Source organism: Eucalyptus grandis, chromosome 8 (genome assembly GCF_016545825.1).
Source record: "Eucalyptus grandis isolate ANBG69807.140 chromosome 8, ASM1654582v1, whole genome shotgun sequence".
Lineage (NCBI taxonomy): Eukaryota > Viridiplantae > Streptophyta > Magnoliopsida > Myrtales > Myrtaceae > Eucalyptus > Eucalyptus grandis.
In genome coordinates this window covers 65450325-65469166 of record NC_052619.1, presented here as the reverse complement: position 1 = coordinate 65469166, position 18842 = coordinate 65450325, and the positions used below count along the sequence as shown (strand labels likewise).

At 40.4% G+C, this 18842-nt stretch overlaps 2 protein-coding genes and 2 non-coding genes across 4 annotated transcripts; 2 read left to right on the top strand and 2 right to left on the bottom strand.

The window, feature by feature from the left end:
- Positions 1–923: 923 nt before the first annotated feature.
- Positions 924–2764, bottom strand: LOC104414720 (NAC domain-containing protein 83). Its single transcript, XM_010025882.3, has 3 exons — positions 2241–2764; positions 1497–1774; positions 924–1364 (listed from the first exon to the last, which is right to left on the bottom strand). Exons 1-3 carry the CDS (start codon positions 2422–2424, stop codon positions 1095–1097), a joined length of 732 nt encoding a protein of 243 aa, XP_010024184.2. The 5' UTR covers positions 2425–2764; the 3' UTR covers positions 924–1094.
- Positions 2765–13465: 10701 nt separating this feature from the next.
- Positions 13466–15240, top strand: LOC104417320 (serine/threonine-protein kinase PBS1). The gene is made up of 3 exons (XM_010028619.2): positions 13466–13601; positions 14156–14544; positions 14676–15240. Exons 1-3 carry the CDS (start codon positions 13481–13483, stop codon positions 15057–15059), a joined length of 894 nt encoding a protein of 297 aa, XP_010026921.2. The 5' UTR covers positions 13466–13480; the 3' UTR covers positions 15060–15240.
- A 582-nt stretch (positions 15241–15822) lies between these two features.
- TRNAE-UUC lies at positions 15823–15894 on the top strand. The gene has a single exon. It is a non-coding gene; the product is annotated as a tRNA-Glu (tRNA).
- A 212-nt stretch (positions 15895–16106) lies between these two features.
- On the bottom strand, positions 16107–16178 carry TRNAQ-UUG. Its single transcript has one exon. It is a non-coding gene; the product is annotated as a tRNA-Gln (tRNA).
- Positions 16179–18842: the final 2664 nt, after the last annotated feature.

Sequence of the window (18842 nt, the reverse complement as noted above, 5' to 3'; positions counted from 1 at the left end):
GATGCTTCAAAAACTGGCGCGCGTTTAGATAATTTTAAGTTAAAGATTTATTTATCGACTTCCCTCAAAGTAAACGAAACATGCGTATTTTAGTTCGAGGATAATCATAGGAGATTTCCTGTGGCTGCAATCGGCGTTCAGTGTCCAGGACACACGATTCGGATTAAGCCCAAGTCAATCACGGGGAATCATGAAAGAAGAATCCTGCTAAAGCCACAAGCATTTTCCCTATTCTTATATGCCCCTGCAGACTCCACCTTCGCTAGTTCTGGTACTGTGAAATCCTTTCTTTAATGCTCTCTCTCTCTCTCTCTCTTTCACGAACAGACAAGGAGCAATCCCTATAATTTAAGTAAGGAACCAAATTGAACAGTGGTTTAATGGGCGTCTATGTATGGTGCACTGAAAGATTCCCATTCGAACAGCATTTAGAAGGGGATTATCAGTTGGGGCGACAGAAAATTATGGGGTGGGGAGGAGTAGACCCATGTGGAGATGCCCTCCTTCCATAAGTTTTTGTCTGGTTTTTCGTCTGTATCTCCTTTTATTATTGTTCGCTCGTGTGTGCACACAAATGAGGGATAACTTTCCGGTGAAGTCATGATTAAGCAACACGCAACCTCTTCCCATTCTTTCTTCGGATGCCTCTCTTTGTACTGATGCCCTCTTTTTGTGTTTTTTCTCACGTAACATATCTTCGCTGGACCATCATTTCTGTCTCCAAAGTCATTTACCCTTTTCGGATAAAGTCATGGTCATGAATTAGGCGCGCGCGAAATCGCACAGTTCGGATCATGTGAGATTCATGTTCACATTTTCTCGATCGGGTCTGAAGTGTGGTCATTTCGGTTTCGCGTGGAAACGATGTGTGGCGAGGCAAGAACCATGTAAAGAAGATATTGAGCGCGCTTGCAAAAGCAAAAAGAGCAAGAAAATTCTCCAATTGAAATGTGAAAATGGCACTTCGTTTCCTTTCCCCGCCTCTTTTGGGCTGGCAATGTGTAATTTCGCTGTGCGAGAAAGGACTAATGATTCGGCGAAAAAAGAGAGGTCGATTTTACTGCATCTGAAATCTAAGTAGATGGATAAAAAAACTAGCGAGAAGAGCTGCTAATATCCTCCTGATCCAACGCTTTGCAAGAAGAGCCATTGTCAGTGATTGAGCTTGAACATGGAGATGATGGCGGGGGAGGAGTGTCTGGTGAATCACCAGCAATGGCTTCACTCCTGAGATCAATCACTGAACTACTCTTCTTCCTCTTGCGATGAGAAAAATCGCCATTGCCATTGTCGCTTCTCTTGGGCCTCGTTTTCTTCTGGAACAGCCGATAGACCGCCCAATTTTCATCTCCCGCGCGAGCCATCTGCAAGAATTGGGTCAATCCAAACAAACATTATAAGTACCGATGTCCACTTAGCACAAGTGAACTGCTGCTACAAGAAGGAACCAAATTTAAGTTATCTTGGTTAAGAATTCTCTCGTTTCCCTTCATTACCGAGGTCGATTTTGAGTTCTCGCGAGTGCCCGCGATGGTAAATTCGTGCAATATCCATCGAGCGCCGGCGGCATCACAAGCCGAACGCTTCCCTTCGCAGAAAACCAGAGTCTTCCTCATCCCAATGACCTGGTTTCCGGTGCCATCAGAAGCTAAGATTTGCTTGCTCTTGGTTTTGTACTTCCAATAGCCAAAACCAGCTTTGACTCTGATGCACTCACGGCCACCGGAGCTCCTATTTCTTCTGCTGAAGAAGTACCTCCTCTCCCTCAAATTGCCTAAACGGAACCAAACACGCACACGAATTTTTCTCAACAACGATAAACAATAGACCAGCACAACAACAAAGTCTCCACATTTTCATTTCGACCATTCAAAGCCTCAACCGATTTTTCCATGGCTGCAGCACATGCTGCAGCTGCTCATGGCAATGTCTAATTGACATTATTCTATCGATTCAGACGCAAAGAGGCGATAAGCGATAAGATATTACTACAAAGCAACAGGCTTGCAGCGGCAATCGCGAATTGCACAGCTCAAAGCATTGAAACAGTCGCTCCCACTGTCAAAAAAGCCGCGACGATAACGACAACTCCTCCCCGGAAATCGACATAATTTCGATAAAAGAAAAGGAGACAACTTTAAGTCTTTAACCAACCGAGACAGACAGGCGACCGACGGGCAAACGATGCGGCCAACCAGGGTCAAAGCCCGGAGCTGGGTCTGAAGCAAAAGGTTTTTTACCTGGCAGGCCCCCGGGATCAGTCCCGAACACATCGAGCTCCGGGATCACGGCGGCGGGCAACGGGACGGCCAGGACTTTCCGCCTCAGGTAATGGACCACGAGCTCCTCGTCCGTGGGCCGGAACCTGAACCCGATCGGCAGCTTGATCCCCGCGGCGCTCGCGAAGAACCTCGGCACCTCCATTTTCTCACACGGCCCCCCCACAAAAAAGAAAACGAAGAAGAACGAGAGCAACCTCGCGGCGGCGACGGGAAGACCCTCGTGACTTTAGCGAGCTGGAGCCCAAGAACGCATGGCCAGAGAGCTCAACGGGGAGAGAAAGAGCGGCGGAGAGGCATCCGGGCGGCGGCTGCGGGCGGCGGTGCTGCTGGTGCTGGTGCTGGTGCTGGTGCTGGTGGTGGGTTGAGAAGGGGGGAAGTGTGGAGAGGGCTTATTTATATGCGCAGGGAAGAAGAGCAAGGAGCCGCTGCTCCGTCCAATGTCTTGACTCGCGACAACAACACTCTCCTTCTTTGACAAGGAGTGTGCACTGTGCTGTAGGTTTGTCTCTTCGGGTTCTTCTTTTTCGATTTCGGACTTCAATTTTGACGGTCCGATGGGCGAACGTGTTAGAAGGTGTGCGTATGGGAAAAGGGCCAATTGAAAACTTGCCTTGGTTGGTCAACGCTGCTTCGAAGCGACCGTGTCGTCTCACTGCTTGTCAGACCCACGTGCGACACGTTGGTCCGCTGGCCACTTTGATTAGTTTAGCCCAACTAAACTAGCATCCCGGTGGGGCCCACCCAACCCTCTCTTTTTCTTTTTTTTCTTTTTTTTTTTGTTAATTAATCGAATTACGAAAGTTGAGGTAATCGAAAAAAAATTTCTGGACCTTCGGACAGAGAGAAGCGTAAATGACTTCTCTTTCTCTTTCTCTGTCTTTCTAAGTTCGTGCTTTAAGCGCTTCGGTTCGTGGAGCCGACCATTTCGAGCAAACCTTCCTCGTTTCGATCGCGACGGGGATGCGACTCCTCCTAAGAGAAAGAGACCATCGCGATGGTTTTCATTTGTCCAGCAACCGGGAGTCGGTAACTGCCCTCGTGTTGCGGGATGTCGAGGTATCTATCTATGTAGCTAAGGGACGCCGCTTTTAGCCCTTGATGATGTTATTGCTTCAGCCTTAACGGGAAAAGATGAAACTGAACGCATAATGACGTGTCTCCACGGATCAAAAACTATGAGATCGTCTCTGTCGTTTTTAGGGTGATGGAGGGATGGTACCATTTGAGTTGTCTTCACATACGTTTTCCGAATGTCGGGAGAAAGTTACAATCGAGAAGATTTTCCTGATCCTCCCTTTTTAAAAGAAAGAAGGCGAAATTCTTTTTACATTCTGTAGGGATCAAGAGATTGAATCTAGCCATGAGAAAAATGCTTTGATAATAAAAAAACTCACTTCTTGAACATCAAACCCTTCAGTTACTTCCAACGCCCTTGATTAGTGTAATGAGATGCTTCTATTTATTTAGATGTTGACTTGAAATGGGATCGGTTTGAAAAATGATCTTGATCTTGAAGAGTCAAGAGTTAGGCCTGGACAATCTATCTAATGTAAGGCATGACGTTAGCCAAGAAAGAAAATAATCTAAAATACAACAAGAAATTTATAGGCTTTTTTTTTTTTTTAATGCTTATAAATAAATACCGATCTCTTATACTTTGTAAGCAAACTTATGTTTGTCTCCACTCTTTTGCCGGCCATTTCATGAACAAAGTATAAGATGATTAGATCTAAATGATTTAATACTTATCATATCTAGTTTAGAAATATTGACGATTAAAAAGCTCTATATTATCATATTCTGTGAGATTTCTTTTTCAATTTTTGTAGTGTAGACTCTACTTATTATTTTGACTTAATTCAATACAAAGAACGAGATATTCCTTATTGAACTTCACAAATAAAAGCACGAAATCTCTCTCAATTATTCTCTCGTGATTGATTTTGTCCTTAATGTCATCTTAAAATCAATAAGGATAATGAAGTTCTTAGTCATTATACTCTTTGCTAGAAATTCAAAATTGCCTATCTATTTTTTTTCAATTTAGTCACGACGCCTTTTTATAGGGTAAATTACCTAATTAGTCCTAAATCCATTATACAATTGTCAATCTAATATTAGGTTTCTAATTTTACTAATGTAGCCCTAAACTTTTGCAAAATCCCAACATAGTCCCACCATCTAATTTCCATTTAATATCGTTGATGTGGCGGTGTGACACATAAAAAGTCTCGCCATAACTGAAAAATTGACAAAATTAAAAGGTTTAGAATTGAATTAATATTTATATAATACATACATGATTGATCAAATAATTTTCCATCTTTCAATGAATTCATATATAGCGTGTGCTTAGTCCAGCTGCAAATTTCGATGAGCTCATCTTAATGCCATTATTGGCTGTGAGATATGTGATTGGAGAATGTCATGATTACCTCCTCGCGGTCGCGGTAATCAGAATGCAACGTATATGCTCAATTTTCGCGAGGGCGTTTTTATTGACCTCCAGCTCAACATACTGATGGACCGACTGAATGGAAGGTCTCACGGTCAAAATTTCCCAAAGGTCGGGGAACAGTCGGATCGACAGAAAGGGCGCACGAAACGATTTTGCAGGAGCACGTGGATCATGCCGACATAATCTCAAATGGATATGATTTAATGATTATACTTAAAGAAAGAACTCCCATGTTTCTTGGCCTTTGGAGCCTTAAAGAAGTCGGGCAACTTTTCGCTTCGAGAGATGAATGATTAGGCATGTGAACTAGGACAATGCCGGGGCGCATCTTATTCACCTTCTCAAGTTCACATTCCATCGCTTAATGGCACGCGATCAAATGTTCAAGTAATGAAGACTTCAAGACCAGCTCCAATCATGAACAGTCAATCCACGAAAACGGGGAAAAGTATCAAAAAAAAAAAAAAAAATTTCTAAATCTATTACATTAATACTAATTTAGTCATAAACCTTTTAATTAAACAAATTGAATCCTAAATATTTTCACATTGTATTAACGTGAACATTTTTAATAATATTTCAATAATTTTTTCTACTAGCTATTGCCGGCCACTAGCCATGGGCAATAGTCGGCTTCGCCAAGTCGAAGCTAGGTGAGGGCAAGCGCCAACCATCCAGGCGAGGCCGACCCTCGCCTAGGTTGGAGTGGCCTTGCCTTGGTTAGGGTGAGGTCGATCTCACATCGAGGAGGCCGACCCTTGCCTAGTCGCACCTTGACAGTTGGCACTAGCCCTTGGTTGGGCAAGGCCGACCCTCCCCTATGGCCAGTGCCCAATGATGGCCACCAGAAAAAGGAAATGAAAAATAGAAAAAAAATTCAATAAATGCAAAAAATATTAAAATACTATTAAAAATGTCAACGTTAGCATTAACTGCATTACTTTAGCCGGTCAGTATCCATATCAACAATTTCCAATCTACATTGACCGAATAGACTGAATCGGTATTAATGTGAAAATGTTTAAGACTAAATTAATCATGTTAAAATGTTTAATACTAAATTAGTACCGATGCAATATATTATTGATACTTTTTCCCACAAAAACATTTACATTCCTTCAACGAACCCATATAAAAAAAAATAAAAATTACTTACTAGGGAGCTATATCTCATTCATTCGGCGTCATTCATGTAGACATTTGATCGGAAAAACACTCCCTACCCGTACGATAAAATACACAATAAAGGAAAGGGATCGAATGAGGAGCCTAGCAGGGGGCAAAAGCTAAGATTCCGGACCGCGGACGAGAAGAGTCCGAGGCGTACCGAATGCTTCGCATCCGAAAACGATGCAAAGCTTCCCTTCCACTTTATTCCTACGAGGTAATGGCCCCTGCATTTTTGACTTCTTGGCGTCTCCACGATTCTCACGACCTCATCCGATCTTAACCCGTGGCCCCGGACGAGCCCCCACTCTATTTTTATAATAACGTCCTTTGCTCCAATGAAGTCGGACACGAGGGGAGGATCTTTCGATCCCCGTCCGTCGTGTCATTCGGGTCGAAAGAGACGGCTTCTTTTCTAAGCTTTGATTGATAGCAGGGGGCGAAATCTTCTCCACTCGGCACCTTGCTTTCGAAGCAGTCGTGCGAAGACGGGAAGGGGGGGCTGAGCAGAAGCTTTGAGGTTGAGCCCACCGAATCCAGCTCAGCCCATTTCGTCGGAGGACTGCTTTTGCCTTTCCCCGCTAACTTTCAACGCGTGCGCCGCCTTGCGTACAGTTCCCAAGAAAAGTCTCGGCCGAAGGACGCGTACGTACGACCGGGACGCGAGACGGGAGCCGCGCTTTGGACATTTCGCGGCCGGAACGTGCGACATGTGCTGGTTTCGCTTTGACTGAATTCTCTCTGTCCTGTCTCTGTACTGCACCGGTGCGGGGATGCTTCTGCTAGCGGGGAGAGTTTTGGTGAAAGGGGTTTGGACTGCAACCGTATACGGACGGTTCGTTGGTTGGGAGATCATCGCCGGACTTTATCTTTCAAGGGATCGGAAAAGTTATGGTAAATTATTATAAGTTAAATTGGATTGCAATCGATTGCAATAGAATTGTAATTGTTAGAATTGCGTAACGTAATAGATAAGAGAAAAGAAGAACGACACACGAGAAATTTTTATGTGGAAATTTAAGATAGGAAAAACTAAGAGATGCTAATTCAAAAACTCTCCACTATAATCAAAGGATACAATTAACATGCCAATGGTATTTTTCTCACAATAAATTCTCACAACTATCGCAAAACACATCTTCTTTTAAAAAATTCTCAAGAACTCTTGTATTTACTCATGTTATTAAAAACTCTTGTGATCTCTGGAGTATTTTCTAATACTCATTAAATCTCCATCCAATGCTTCTATTAATAGTGGTAGACCTTCACCCAATTAAGAATCCTACTTAATTGATAATCACTTCCCAATTAAAAACTTTCTTGATTTATTGATTCTTCTAATTTATATCCTGGTATTCTTCCTAGATAAGACTAATTCTTATTTAGATTTCTTCATTTTTAGTGTCCTACCATAATAAAATTTTCTTCCTATCATAGAATCTCAATGAGCAATCTTTGGGATATTCAAAATCGACTCCCGAACATGTTGGGCAACTTCCTATGTAAGTCTTGTACTAAATTCGAGTGCAGATAATGATATTAATAGCTAGCATGAAGTCTTATCACAAGTTAAACCCAATCTGCTGCCATCTTACCAAGGAGCTTCGCTCTTAAGGCTATCTTTGGTGGATATGATTGCATGCTCTTTCTCTCATGTGCGTTGACAAAATAGTACAAAACATCATAAACCTATTATATTTTTGCAAATTTAATCCTAAACCTTTCAATTTTGTCAAATATTTTCAAAATTTATCAATTGAGTCCATCCGACTAATTTTGGCCGAATTCGCTAATGAGAATTATACTATATGGCATGATTAATGCTAACACGGATAATTTTTTTATAATATTTTTAAAAATTTTCCAATTTCTTCTTTTATTTCCTTATTTTTTTTTCCCTTTCTCACTCCTTTTGGCCACCAACCATAGCAAGTTGGCCTCACCTGCCACAAGGGAGGCCCAGCTAGCGAGCTTGGATGAGTGGAGCACTTGCAGGGGTTGAGCCCCTTATTTGGGGTTGGCCTTGCCTAGGCCAAATCTGGCAAGGCCAACCCTCACCCAACATCGCCTTTGCTCGAGGAGGCTGCCTTAGCTTGGGAGAGGCCAACCGGCCCAACTATGGCCGATGGCTGGCCATCGGAAAAAAGAAGAAGAAGAAAGAAAAAAAGCAAACAAAAAAAATATTGAAATATTATTAAAAATTATCCACATCAACACCAATCTTCTTATGTGGCATCGTCACCATCCAGGTCATCGATTTCTAGCCAAAAATGGCCAGATGAACTCAATTACCAAAAAGTGAAATTGTTTGGGATTTAATTAGTAAAATTAAAAGGTTAATGATTAAATTGACAAAAATAAAATAAGTTTATGTTTTTTTGGACGATTTTCCCCAACAACTACCTTACAATAATCATACAACCACCACGAAGTGGTGATGGTTCCCAAGTGGCAAAGCGTGGTTAATCGCGGTCGTCTCTCTCTCTCTCGGCAACAAATTTTGGCTTTCGAACCTTGCTTTCAGGTGACCACCGTGTTGGGGACCCCGATCCTGTGGCGAAGGGGATTGCAACCCCCTCGTGGTTGTCATGAGGCAATTACTAATCCAAATCTCCCAAAAAAAAAAAAAACCATTACTATGTTATGCTTGATCTTGTTCTATTCCTCGTAGAGTGAGCACTCGTTCGGATAATATATACTCGGATCCATTTATTTGGTCGTTCACCAAATAACACCCTATATGTACCCTTACGTCGACGGATCTTATCTTCTATGTTAAAAAAGTTATCGGTACATCCTAATTTCTTTGTGTTTGTGCATATTTGAGGGCAAAAAATATAGGAGCTATAGAATAAGATCAAGAATTTCAATTGCATAAACTTTTCCTGAGGAAATTTTTTTGAAAATATTAAATTGAAAAATTTTGCAAAAAGTTCTAAATTTAATGTATAGTTGCCAATTTAATCTTAAAATTTTTAATTCGAACAATTTATTCTTCAACCTTTGGGCAATTTGTCAATATAATCCCTGCAGCCAATCTTGATCGAAAATCATTTACAAAGGCAATGGGTATCTTACGTGGCACGGCGGATGCTGATATATTTTAGGATTTGCAAACTTAGATAGATAACTTCATGTTTTAAACTGGAGTCCTTTTAATCCGCAAATGATCATAAACTAAATTCTAATAGAAGCAGCTCAAACTTCTAAAACTCGCAAAATATAGCTTGCAATAGGGGTGAGCATGGTCCGGGTTGGTCCGAGCCACCCCCTAACCCTAGGACCAACCCGTACAGTGTCGGTCCTCAATTTTTAGGACCGAGGACCGACCCTACTGAGCCTGGAACCAAGGACAGGACCGACCCAATGGGTTAAGTCCGGTTCCAGGGTCAACCTGGGACCGATCGATAATTTATTTTGTCTTGTTTTTTATATTCCCTAAAAAAGTAAACCTACAAATTCAAATTACACATCCATCGACAATGCGGCATTGTGCAACTAAACTATAAATACCAATACAAGATCTCAAATGAAGCACAAAGTAGATATCACTAGTCAAGTTGTGTTTGGAAAGCAAGGGCAAGCTGAGCATTAGGGTTTCTAATTAGGGCTTCTTCTTTTTTCCTTTTGATTTACTCGGTGATAAGTGAGGCGACCGGCGCGAGTGGCGAGCGCAAGCGTCAAGTGTTGAGTGGGGTGAGCGTCAACTGGCAAGCGGCAAGCGTTTAGTGAGGCCAGTGGCAAGCGGCGAGCATTGAGCAAGACTAGCGGCGAGTGGTGAGTGGCGAGCGTTTAGCAAGGCCAGCGACAACAACAAAGGGCGAGTGGTGAGTGGCGAGCGGCACGAGCAACGCGCACGGTCAAAGGTGAGCGGCGCAGGCAACCAGAGGCGAGCGGGATGTTGCTACTTTTGATTTTGGCAAATTGAAGAACAAAGAAGACAAAATGGAAGAGAACGTACTTTAGGGAAGAAAGCCGTGAGGAGATTTACGGCATAAACTTCGCGCCATTTTGGACGTCGCGAGTCCATGACTATGAGGAGTCCTTGGTCCTCACGGTGAAGAATGTACTTTGGAGTCTAGATTGTGGAGGAGGAGGCCGTGAAGACCTTTACGGCATAAACTTCACGCCTTTTGGAATTGGATGCCGTCTGTCTATGACTGTGAGCATGAGGAGTCAACAACTTTAACATCATTTTACTTAGCTTTGAATATATAAAAGAATTATATATAATATAATATAACATAAATTTTACTTAGGTTTGAATATATAAAAGAATTATAAATAATATAATATAATATAATATACATGGTTGGTCCAGGGTTGGATCGACCCAAAACTCTCAGGACCGAGGACCAACCTGCACAGTGTTGGTCTTGGAATTTCAGGACCAAGGACCGACCCAGTCCTCTTGGGAACCGAACCAGGACCGGCAAGGTTGGGCCGGTCCAGGGTCGGTCCAGGGTCAACCCTAAACCGCTGCTCACCCCTAGCTTGCAATATATAAGATCAAATGATCATAAAGATTGAACACCTAATCATCCTGAAATCAAAACAATAAACTCAAGTTTGATGTAGTCATTGTAGAAAACTTTTAAAGTTATTGGTAGCGTATATTAGGATTTGCAAACTTAGATAAATAAGATCATGTGTTTTAAATGAGTTAGGATGATTTATAAAATTACTTTATTGAGCTGGATCCTTGGATGAACCGTTAGACAAATCTCAAGCACATCCCAAACCTTACTAACGTCAGATCTCATGAAATCTTAAACCGCACATGAATCTCCAAATTTATGTAAAATCTATTGTTATGTTTAGTAGTCAAAATAAAATTCAAAATAGCTATTACGTTTGGTGCCTACCTAAGATAGGATAAATGTCATATAACTATAAGAAGGATATGATAGGATAAAATTATCTTATAAAAAAGATGAGATAAATGTGGATAGGATTTATAATATAAAAGTTAATTTTCTCAAATAATAAACTTCTTAAATTAATGTAATTATAATAATATTTGAATATAAATCATATTTGAAATCTAATATAAAAAATCAAAATAAAAAAATTAATAACAATTTCTTATTTTTGTGTTCTTATTTTATTATATATTCAAATTTCTTTCCATCACATAATATAAATTCATATATATAGATATATATATAGTGTTTATATTTATTACATATTTTAGGAATAGGTATTTTAGGTATATTAGTATATTTTACTATATAATAAATATTTATTAGATAATGATGGAATGTGACAAAAGAAATAAAAAAAAGAATTTAAAAAGAGGGAAAATAATAATAATAAAAAACAAATAAGAATTAAATAAGCAAGAGTATGGTAAGAGATTCTTACCATATCTGTTTATGCAATTTTTAGATCATTTACATTGACATGCCATTTATAGTAGATAATGGAAATGATAGAATGTAAAAATATTTGTTCTTATTACCACAATTCAGGAAACAATTGATAAAATACAGCAAAATCCATGAACTTAACATCATATCAAGTCTTATTTGGCAAAAAATCCAAATGACCAAACATGGCATTAGGATAAACTCGAGCCATTTTCATAGTATTCATCCATTTGGTCATTTTCGTTTAATATTTTTTAATTACTGTTTTATTTTTTGCCCTTTTGGGCCAAGAGTAACGTACGAGCTCATTGCAAATATGAAACACGGCATGCAAGTTTGAGGTTCGCGAGAAGATAGTCCTGGGAAAGGAAAGAAATCCAGCCGAAGCGGCAGGAGATCAGCCAAACCAGAACGAGATCATCGACTCCTCCGAATTCCCTGACCACATTCTGTATTTCTCCACATAAAAAACACAGTCTTCCCCGCGAAAATCATTCCCACTTTCCCTCGTCCCCGTCGTCAACCGATTCTCATGAGGACCACGTTAACTTCGTGACGATTGGCGGAAGCGTCGTCCATCGATGCTGCATCGTCGTAAAGGCGGGAGCTTCGGCGAATGTCCTTGCGTTGAAGCGTTTTTCCTGTATTTGGGATCGACTTATACGTAAAAGGGTGGTTGTTGGTTTCGGGATTTATCCCCTCGATCCCATCTGAAGCGGCCGGAAAGTTTTCCCATCTTTCTACGTGCCCAGAACTCGTGGCGAGCGAATCCATGGGGTTGTGATGGATTTGGAGCCTGTCGTTTCAAGAGCTCTCCCCTACTTTTTTTTCCACCCCGCTCTCTCGTTTCTGGGTTTATCTTGATCGATGTGGCCAAAATTGGATTTTTGTCCTTGTTTCGGGTCAAAGAAAGGGAAGAAGCTGAAACGCGAGGAGGACAGAGATTTCAGCAAGCAATCCAAGCTTTCGGGAAATGCTCCTGCCGATACGTTTCAAGGTTTCTATCTACTTTTGCTCTGAAATTGCGTCGTGTTTGAAGACTGTGTTTATGTTTTTGACAAATGATAATTGGTGTATTAGTCTGTTAAAAATTCAGGTTTTCATTGGTTTCTTAGTATGCCAAGAAATGATGCCCTTTAGGAAAAAGATTTCGTCCCTTTTCTGACCATATGGGTATGACATGTTCCGAGTGGGTAATGAGTTGATCGATCATCCTTTTTCTTTCTTGGTTAGTTGATCACGACGACCTTAGTTCATGTAGTTTATGATTTTTGAGGCAACACTGGCCTGTGAAATTGACATTTCAGTTTTTTAATCATACGTTCATCTGCATATATTTTGATTAACTTAAGCTAGTACTCTCAGAGATGTTTAGACTTGCAACAGCTTTCCCTTCATCTGATTATATAGTTAGAGCCTTGCAAGCCTGAAAGGCGGAAAGGGTGATTAAATTTTCCTAGTGCCCATCCCTCATTTATGAAATTCGAACTGGCATTCCTAACTTGCCAGCTTTATGCTGGAAACTGAAAAGAGTGAAGCACAGTCGTAGTTGTTCGGAATTGTGGATCTCCTGAAACTCCAACATGCACTAATGCCATGGTTTATTTAGATTGGATCACCGTGTAAGAGCATATGTTTCGCTTCCATCTAGAAATATGTGCTGCTGACAAAAAAATTGTTTATATTGGTGCGCTATAATATCTTATATTAGACAAAGCACTGCTGACCGATCGTTACTGGTGACAAATGCATAGAATCGAGACTGGAACCGTCGGTTTCAGGAGAAGGGTGTGACGTCACCCATGAGGCTCGAGTATTCAGCTACCGGGAGCTTGCAACAGCGACGAAAGATTTTAAGGATGAATTCCTCGGGCAAGGTGGATTTGGTGTAGTTTACAAAGGGAAATTACAAAAGACAGGTCAGGTAATGTTTACTGGCTGAAAAGCCGGACACCCTCTTCTTCTATGAGTGACATAAGAAGGCAAGGCTGATTATCCCGAGCCGTACCAACATTTTTTCAGTCTGAGTTAGGTTTTGTTTAAGTATTGTCATCCTTCAATTGTCATATGTGTCATGTCTTTGCATTGGATTGCTGTTTTTGTTTCGATGATGACTTGGCTCAGTATTCGAGCAGGTAGTAGCCGTTAAACAGCTGAACCAAGCTGGTCACCAGGGAGACCATGAGTTTCTGGTGGAGGTTTTGATGCTCTCTCTTCTGCGTCATCCTAATCTAGTCAATTTGATCGGTTACTGCGCTGAAGGCGATCAGCGTCTGCTTGTGTACGAGTACTTGCACTTGAAATCCTTGGATGATCTCTTGCACGGTAAGATATCTAATCTAGTTTGTTTCCAATTAACAGGACTATGGAGTAATGGGTAATCCTCTCATATTGTCATAGCAACTATAGTGCTCTCGGTGTACCCAAGGAAAAGAAAAATTAAGAGAGGATACACCAACTAGCAACATCCTTTGAATAATCAGAAACATGAAAGGAGATAAGGCTAGATTCCCGTTTGAAAAAATTGGACCTAATTCTGGTTCTTAGGGGGCTCAACGATAAGGGCTGGATGGTTACTCTGTTATTTTGTGATTTGTTGTTTCTCACTGCTAAACGAGGATCTTCAACACTGTCCAAGTGCTGCAAAAGACATTTCTCCTTTGCTGCGATTCTAAATGTCATGTTCTTAATTACTCGATCATGCTGGACTTCAAAAACCTCGACTTTCTTTAATGATAAGCAGAGTCTCACTTTCTTGGACATTTCAAACTGATCTCATTAACAATAATGCCGCAATAATGCCGCAGATGATAATTCGACTATCTAATGGTCTCTACGAAATTATATGATTATAACGTGTAATGATCAGTGTCATGCAGATCTTCCTCCTGATAGGGAGCCGCTTGATTGGAACACGAGGATGATGATAGCTGCCGGTGCGGCGAGGGGATTGAACTATCTGCACAATGAAGCAGATCCGCCTGTTATCCATAGGGACATGAAAACATCCAATATATTGTTGGATGAAAAATACCAAGCAAAGCTTTCTGATTTCGGTCTTGCCAAGTTTGGTCCGACTGGAGATAAAACACATGTCTCGACTAGGGTTTTAGGAACCCAGGGCTATTGTGCCCCCGAGTATGGACTGAGTGGGAAGTTGACGAAGAAGTCCGACATCTACAGCTTTGGGGTGGTCTTGCTTGAGATTATTACCGGGAGTAGAGCTCTGGAATATGTTGATGGTCATGCTAGATACATTGTTGAATGGGTAAAAAGATTTTCATAATCCTATATGTTCGGTGCAATGCCTGATTCCCGTCTGTTCCTACAAATAGTCCTATAGCTTGTTTCTTGATCAAGTTTTGTATCTGATGAAATCCATATTTTTTGTGCCTGCAGACGCGTCCAATTATGAAAGACCGCAAGAACTGCATACAATTGGCAGATCCGATGCTTGAAGGTCAATTTCCAGAATCCGTTCTAAGGAGGGTTCTTGACATGGCGGCAATGTGCATTCGAGAAGAGCCGAACAAGCGTCCCCCCATCGAAGAAGTCGTGCTCGCTCTTGATTACTTGGCATCCCAAAAGTATCATCCCCATACATCAACCAGGGTCAGCACAAAGTATGCGGGCAAGGACAAATCTCCAAATGAAACGACGACAATGCTAGACAAGGAGCTGGAGCGCGAGCAAGCCATTGCAGAGGCCAAAATGTGGGGTGAGAGCTGGAGAGATAAGAGACGGCAGATTTCACTAAGCACCACCAATGTCCTGAGTAGGTGACGGCTGGAACAAGTCGCTCTATGTTGGTCCCCTTCTTAACGTTGAGCACAGAGATTTTCGGAAATACTGGTTTTTGATTTATAAAGCCTAGATGGTTAGGCATTGGCAGCGAGACGTTGCAACATAGATGCTAGCAACTCTTCGCATCTTGAGTGACAATTTCATTCAATGTCAGGAAGTCGGGAGCGACGTTTTCTTCCCCCTTTTCGTCTTGCCATGTATATTTTTGACCTCGGGTTTGAATCGTGCTGACCAAGAACACGGACAGATCTGTCCTCACAAACTCGGTAGCCATGAGCCTTTCGACCGAACTTCATCTCAAAATTACGAGTCTACTGTCTCAATACCTGGGTTTTTTGCTGCTGCTTTTTCACAATGCTGCAATTAGAATAATAGAAGAAATGCTGGAACGAGTATAGAAGTTTGGTATGATCGGAATCCGGTAGGCATGAGCTCTGAGAACACGAGCAAACTAACAAAGATGCCGATGTTCTGTGCTATTAGTTTTAACACCCCTTTTCTCCCTCGTTTTAAATTTGCGGTACTAAAGTTCGACATGCTTCCGCGGTATGAAAACGCTCACAGACTATCACATCCTGATTATGGACCTGGAATACAAGAGCCTACACAGTCAGGGCACGAGCAAGATCCTCTTGGGTTTCAGAGTCTTCAGTTCGGACAACAATGATCCGAATGGATGTGATCTTCTCAGTATAAAATTTTTGGTTTAAATATAGTATTCTTGAAGAAAGTGGCAAACAATTCCGTTGTCGTCCAGCGGTTAGGATATCTGGCTTTCACCCAGGAGACCCGGGTTCGATTCCCGGCAACGGAATCCCTTTTCTTGTTTTTACCTATTCATATTTTTTTCGAGATACGCGAATATATAATTGCGTTAAAAATTCAAAAAGAAATCTCCTGGGTTCGATTCCCGGGAACGGAATACCTTTTTTTATTTTTACCTATTCATATTTTTTGGAGATACGCGAATATATAATTGCGTTCAAAAATTCAAAAAGAAAGGCGTGAAAAATTGAAATAGAAAAAAGGTCCCACCGGGATTCGAACCCAGGTCGCTGGATTCAAAGTCCAGAGTGCTAACCACTACACCATGGAACCGATGCTCTACGCGTTGCCTTCATTTGAATTTAAAATTTATTTAAATCACTAAAAAAGAATCAAAATCAGAAAAGCCAAGAAAACCAAGGAACGTCAGCATAGACGATAACCGAGGATAAATTAAGGGACATTTGTTTTCCGATTCACATTCCTAGAGAGAATAGAGAATTAGGCGAAAATAATAACTATTTTGTTCCAAAAATCAATTTCTAACTTATTCTCTATATGAGTTTTTGAGTAAAAATACGCATTTAATAACGATACAAAATTTGTCCTTCCAAGGCAATTGACGGCTAGTTAGTAGTGAAAGTGAGTAAAGAAAAAAACTTTTATTTCTCATTTTTATTCCATAAATAAAATTTTACATTTTTTATTCCATTTTAAATAGAAAAAATTTTAATCAAACTTTTCATTTCAAACCTGCCCTCTACAACAAATAAAAAACAAAAAAACAAAGAATCAAAATGATTATCATGCATGCTTTTAAAAGCATATATGATTCGTCTTTCCTTTGACCCAAAAAAAATATATATATTATTCGAGCCTTATTTTTTTTTATTAAGCACGTGGCCTAATGGTAAGGAGGCTCCATTTATTTCGCAAAAAATGTGTCATTTTCAGAAAATATTTTTTAGAAAAATAATTATATTTTCCGGTGTTCAGTTGAAACTTGAAAAATAATTAAAATATTTTCCACCATTTGATTTGGAAAATTTGATTTGATTTTCTCCATGCACTCATTTTAATAACTTTTTATTTTATTTTTTTTAATTTTTTTTTCAAATTTTTTATCTATTAAGAATTAAATTATTATTATTATTATTATTATTATTATTATTATTATTTTTGATATCCAGGATTTGGCTTGGTACACCTTACGAGTGCTCATGGCCGCTGCCGGATGCTAGCCCCGTGGAGACCACCGACTATAAAGAAAATTTTTAATTTTATTTATACATTTTTTTTTGCCCTTCTTTTTCCTTGGCCGGTCATTGGCCATGAATGGTAGTTAAAAGTCACCTTGGGCCGGTCACCAACCATCGGCCATCTTGTGGCTAGCAATTGGCCAAAGGCGACCTTGGACTAGTCGGCAAGCTTGAGCTCTCCAAACTCCTACTCACCATATCAATGAGGCCCAAGGCTAGTGAATGAGAGCCTTTGGCTCATTTATCTAGTGAGTCTCGACCTTGCCAGCTTCTGGCCTCGCTAGATCGGCAAGCTTGAGGCTCTCGCTCATCGGCAAGCTTGAGATTGGCTTCGGCCAATTGTCAACCGTCATGTAGCCAACGATCGACTAAGGAAGAATAAGGGGCACAAAATAAAATAAAAAATTCGATTTGTTAAAAATAAAAATAAAAAAGAAGTGGGGATTAGTAAAGAGTGTGAGATAAGAGAAAGTGAGTGAGGAAAATATTTTTCTTTATTTGAAATATGGAAAACATTTTTCCCCCGTTCTATAAGACTTTTTCTCCTCATGGATAATGTTTTCCTAAGTCAATTCATTTTCCATGAAACGAATATGGAAAAATCTGGAAAACACTTTTTAAAAAAACATTTTCCGCGAAACGATGAAATCTTTTTCTCGCGTTTTTGCAAAGAGATAAAGTAAAAATTCGAGAAAAAGATAAAAGTTAAAATAGGATTTTCAAAAGGATTGGACTTGTCAAAGTGGGTTATAAACTCATTTCTTAACTCATATTTGAGTACCGACTGATATTTGAGTTATTACATGTATTTATTATATTCAATAAGTGAGTTTAAAATGGTAAATCTAAAATAATATGGGTATTAAATGAGTTAATAACTTACTTAAACCCACTTTGCTAATATAACTCACTCTTCAGTGTATCTTGTTATCATTCAATCTTATTTGTGTATGAATTTTTTCATATTTTATTAAATATGAAAGTGTTTTTGGTAGTATGGGTTCTAAGAGTCAAAATGGGATTATTTGGTCAATTTGGGTCGAATGATTTTTGATTCAATGCAAAACCCACCTGTTTGATATGTCTGGTATTTATAGATTTTCGAATGACGAAAAATCCTAACATCTAATAATAGCGACAAATGTCCAGACGCATTCGAAATATAAAAGGACAAGTTAAAATCCTCATGTGTACCAATACCCATTTCTCCATTTCCAAGATTTATCACCCTAGGGAGTTTCATCGTCCATTGGATAATATATTATAACTTGCAACAAAATTTAGGTCTCCGAGTCGGTCCCATCACCTTAGCATCTTGAAGACGACAAGCGGCGCGGAATCTGCACAAACATTTTACCTAAACCTAAATCCAGCACACACACCGCATGTGAACCAAGGCATTTAGCCCGCCCTAGCCCGCCTGTGACGTTCGTTTCGTCAAAGCAATTTGCGCTACGCGATGGAGGGGGGGTGGGGGAGGCATTGATTGATCGACATCCCAATTTGGTCTCCTACGGAAAACCCCATTTCAAAAGAGAGTTTTAATGACGACATGACCCTGGTGTTCTGCAGGGCTTGGACCACCCTATCCCTACTCTCTCTCTCTCTCTCTCTCCCCTCCACCCTCTGTTTCAGCTCCAAATTAAATGCATTGCTTCAAGCATGATCCCCTGGAAACTTGAGCCCTCGAAAGACCGATCCGTCGTCCCGTACCCGACAATTTTTTTTTCAAAAACAT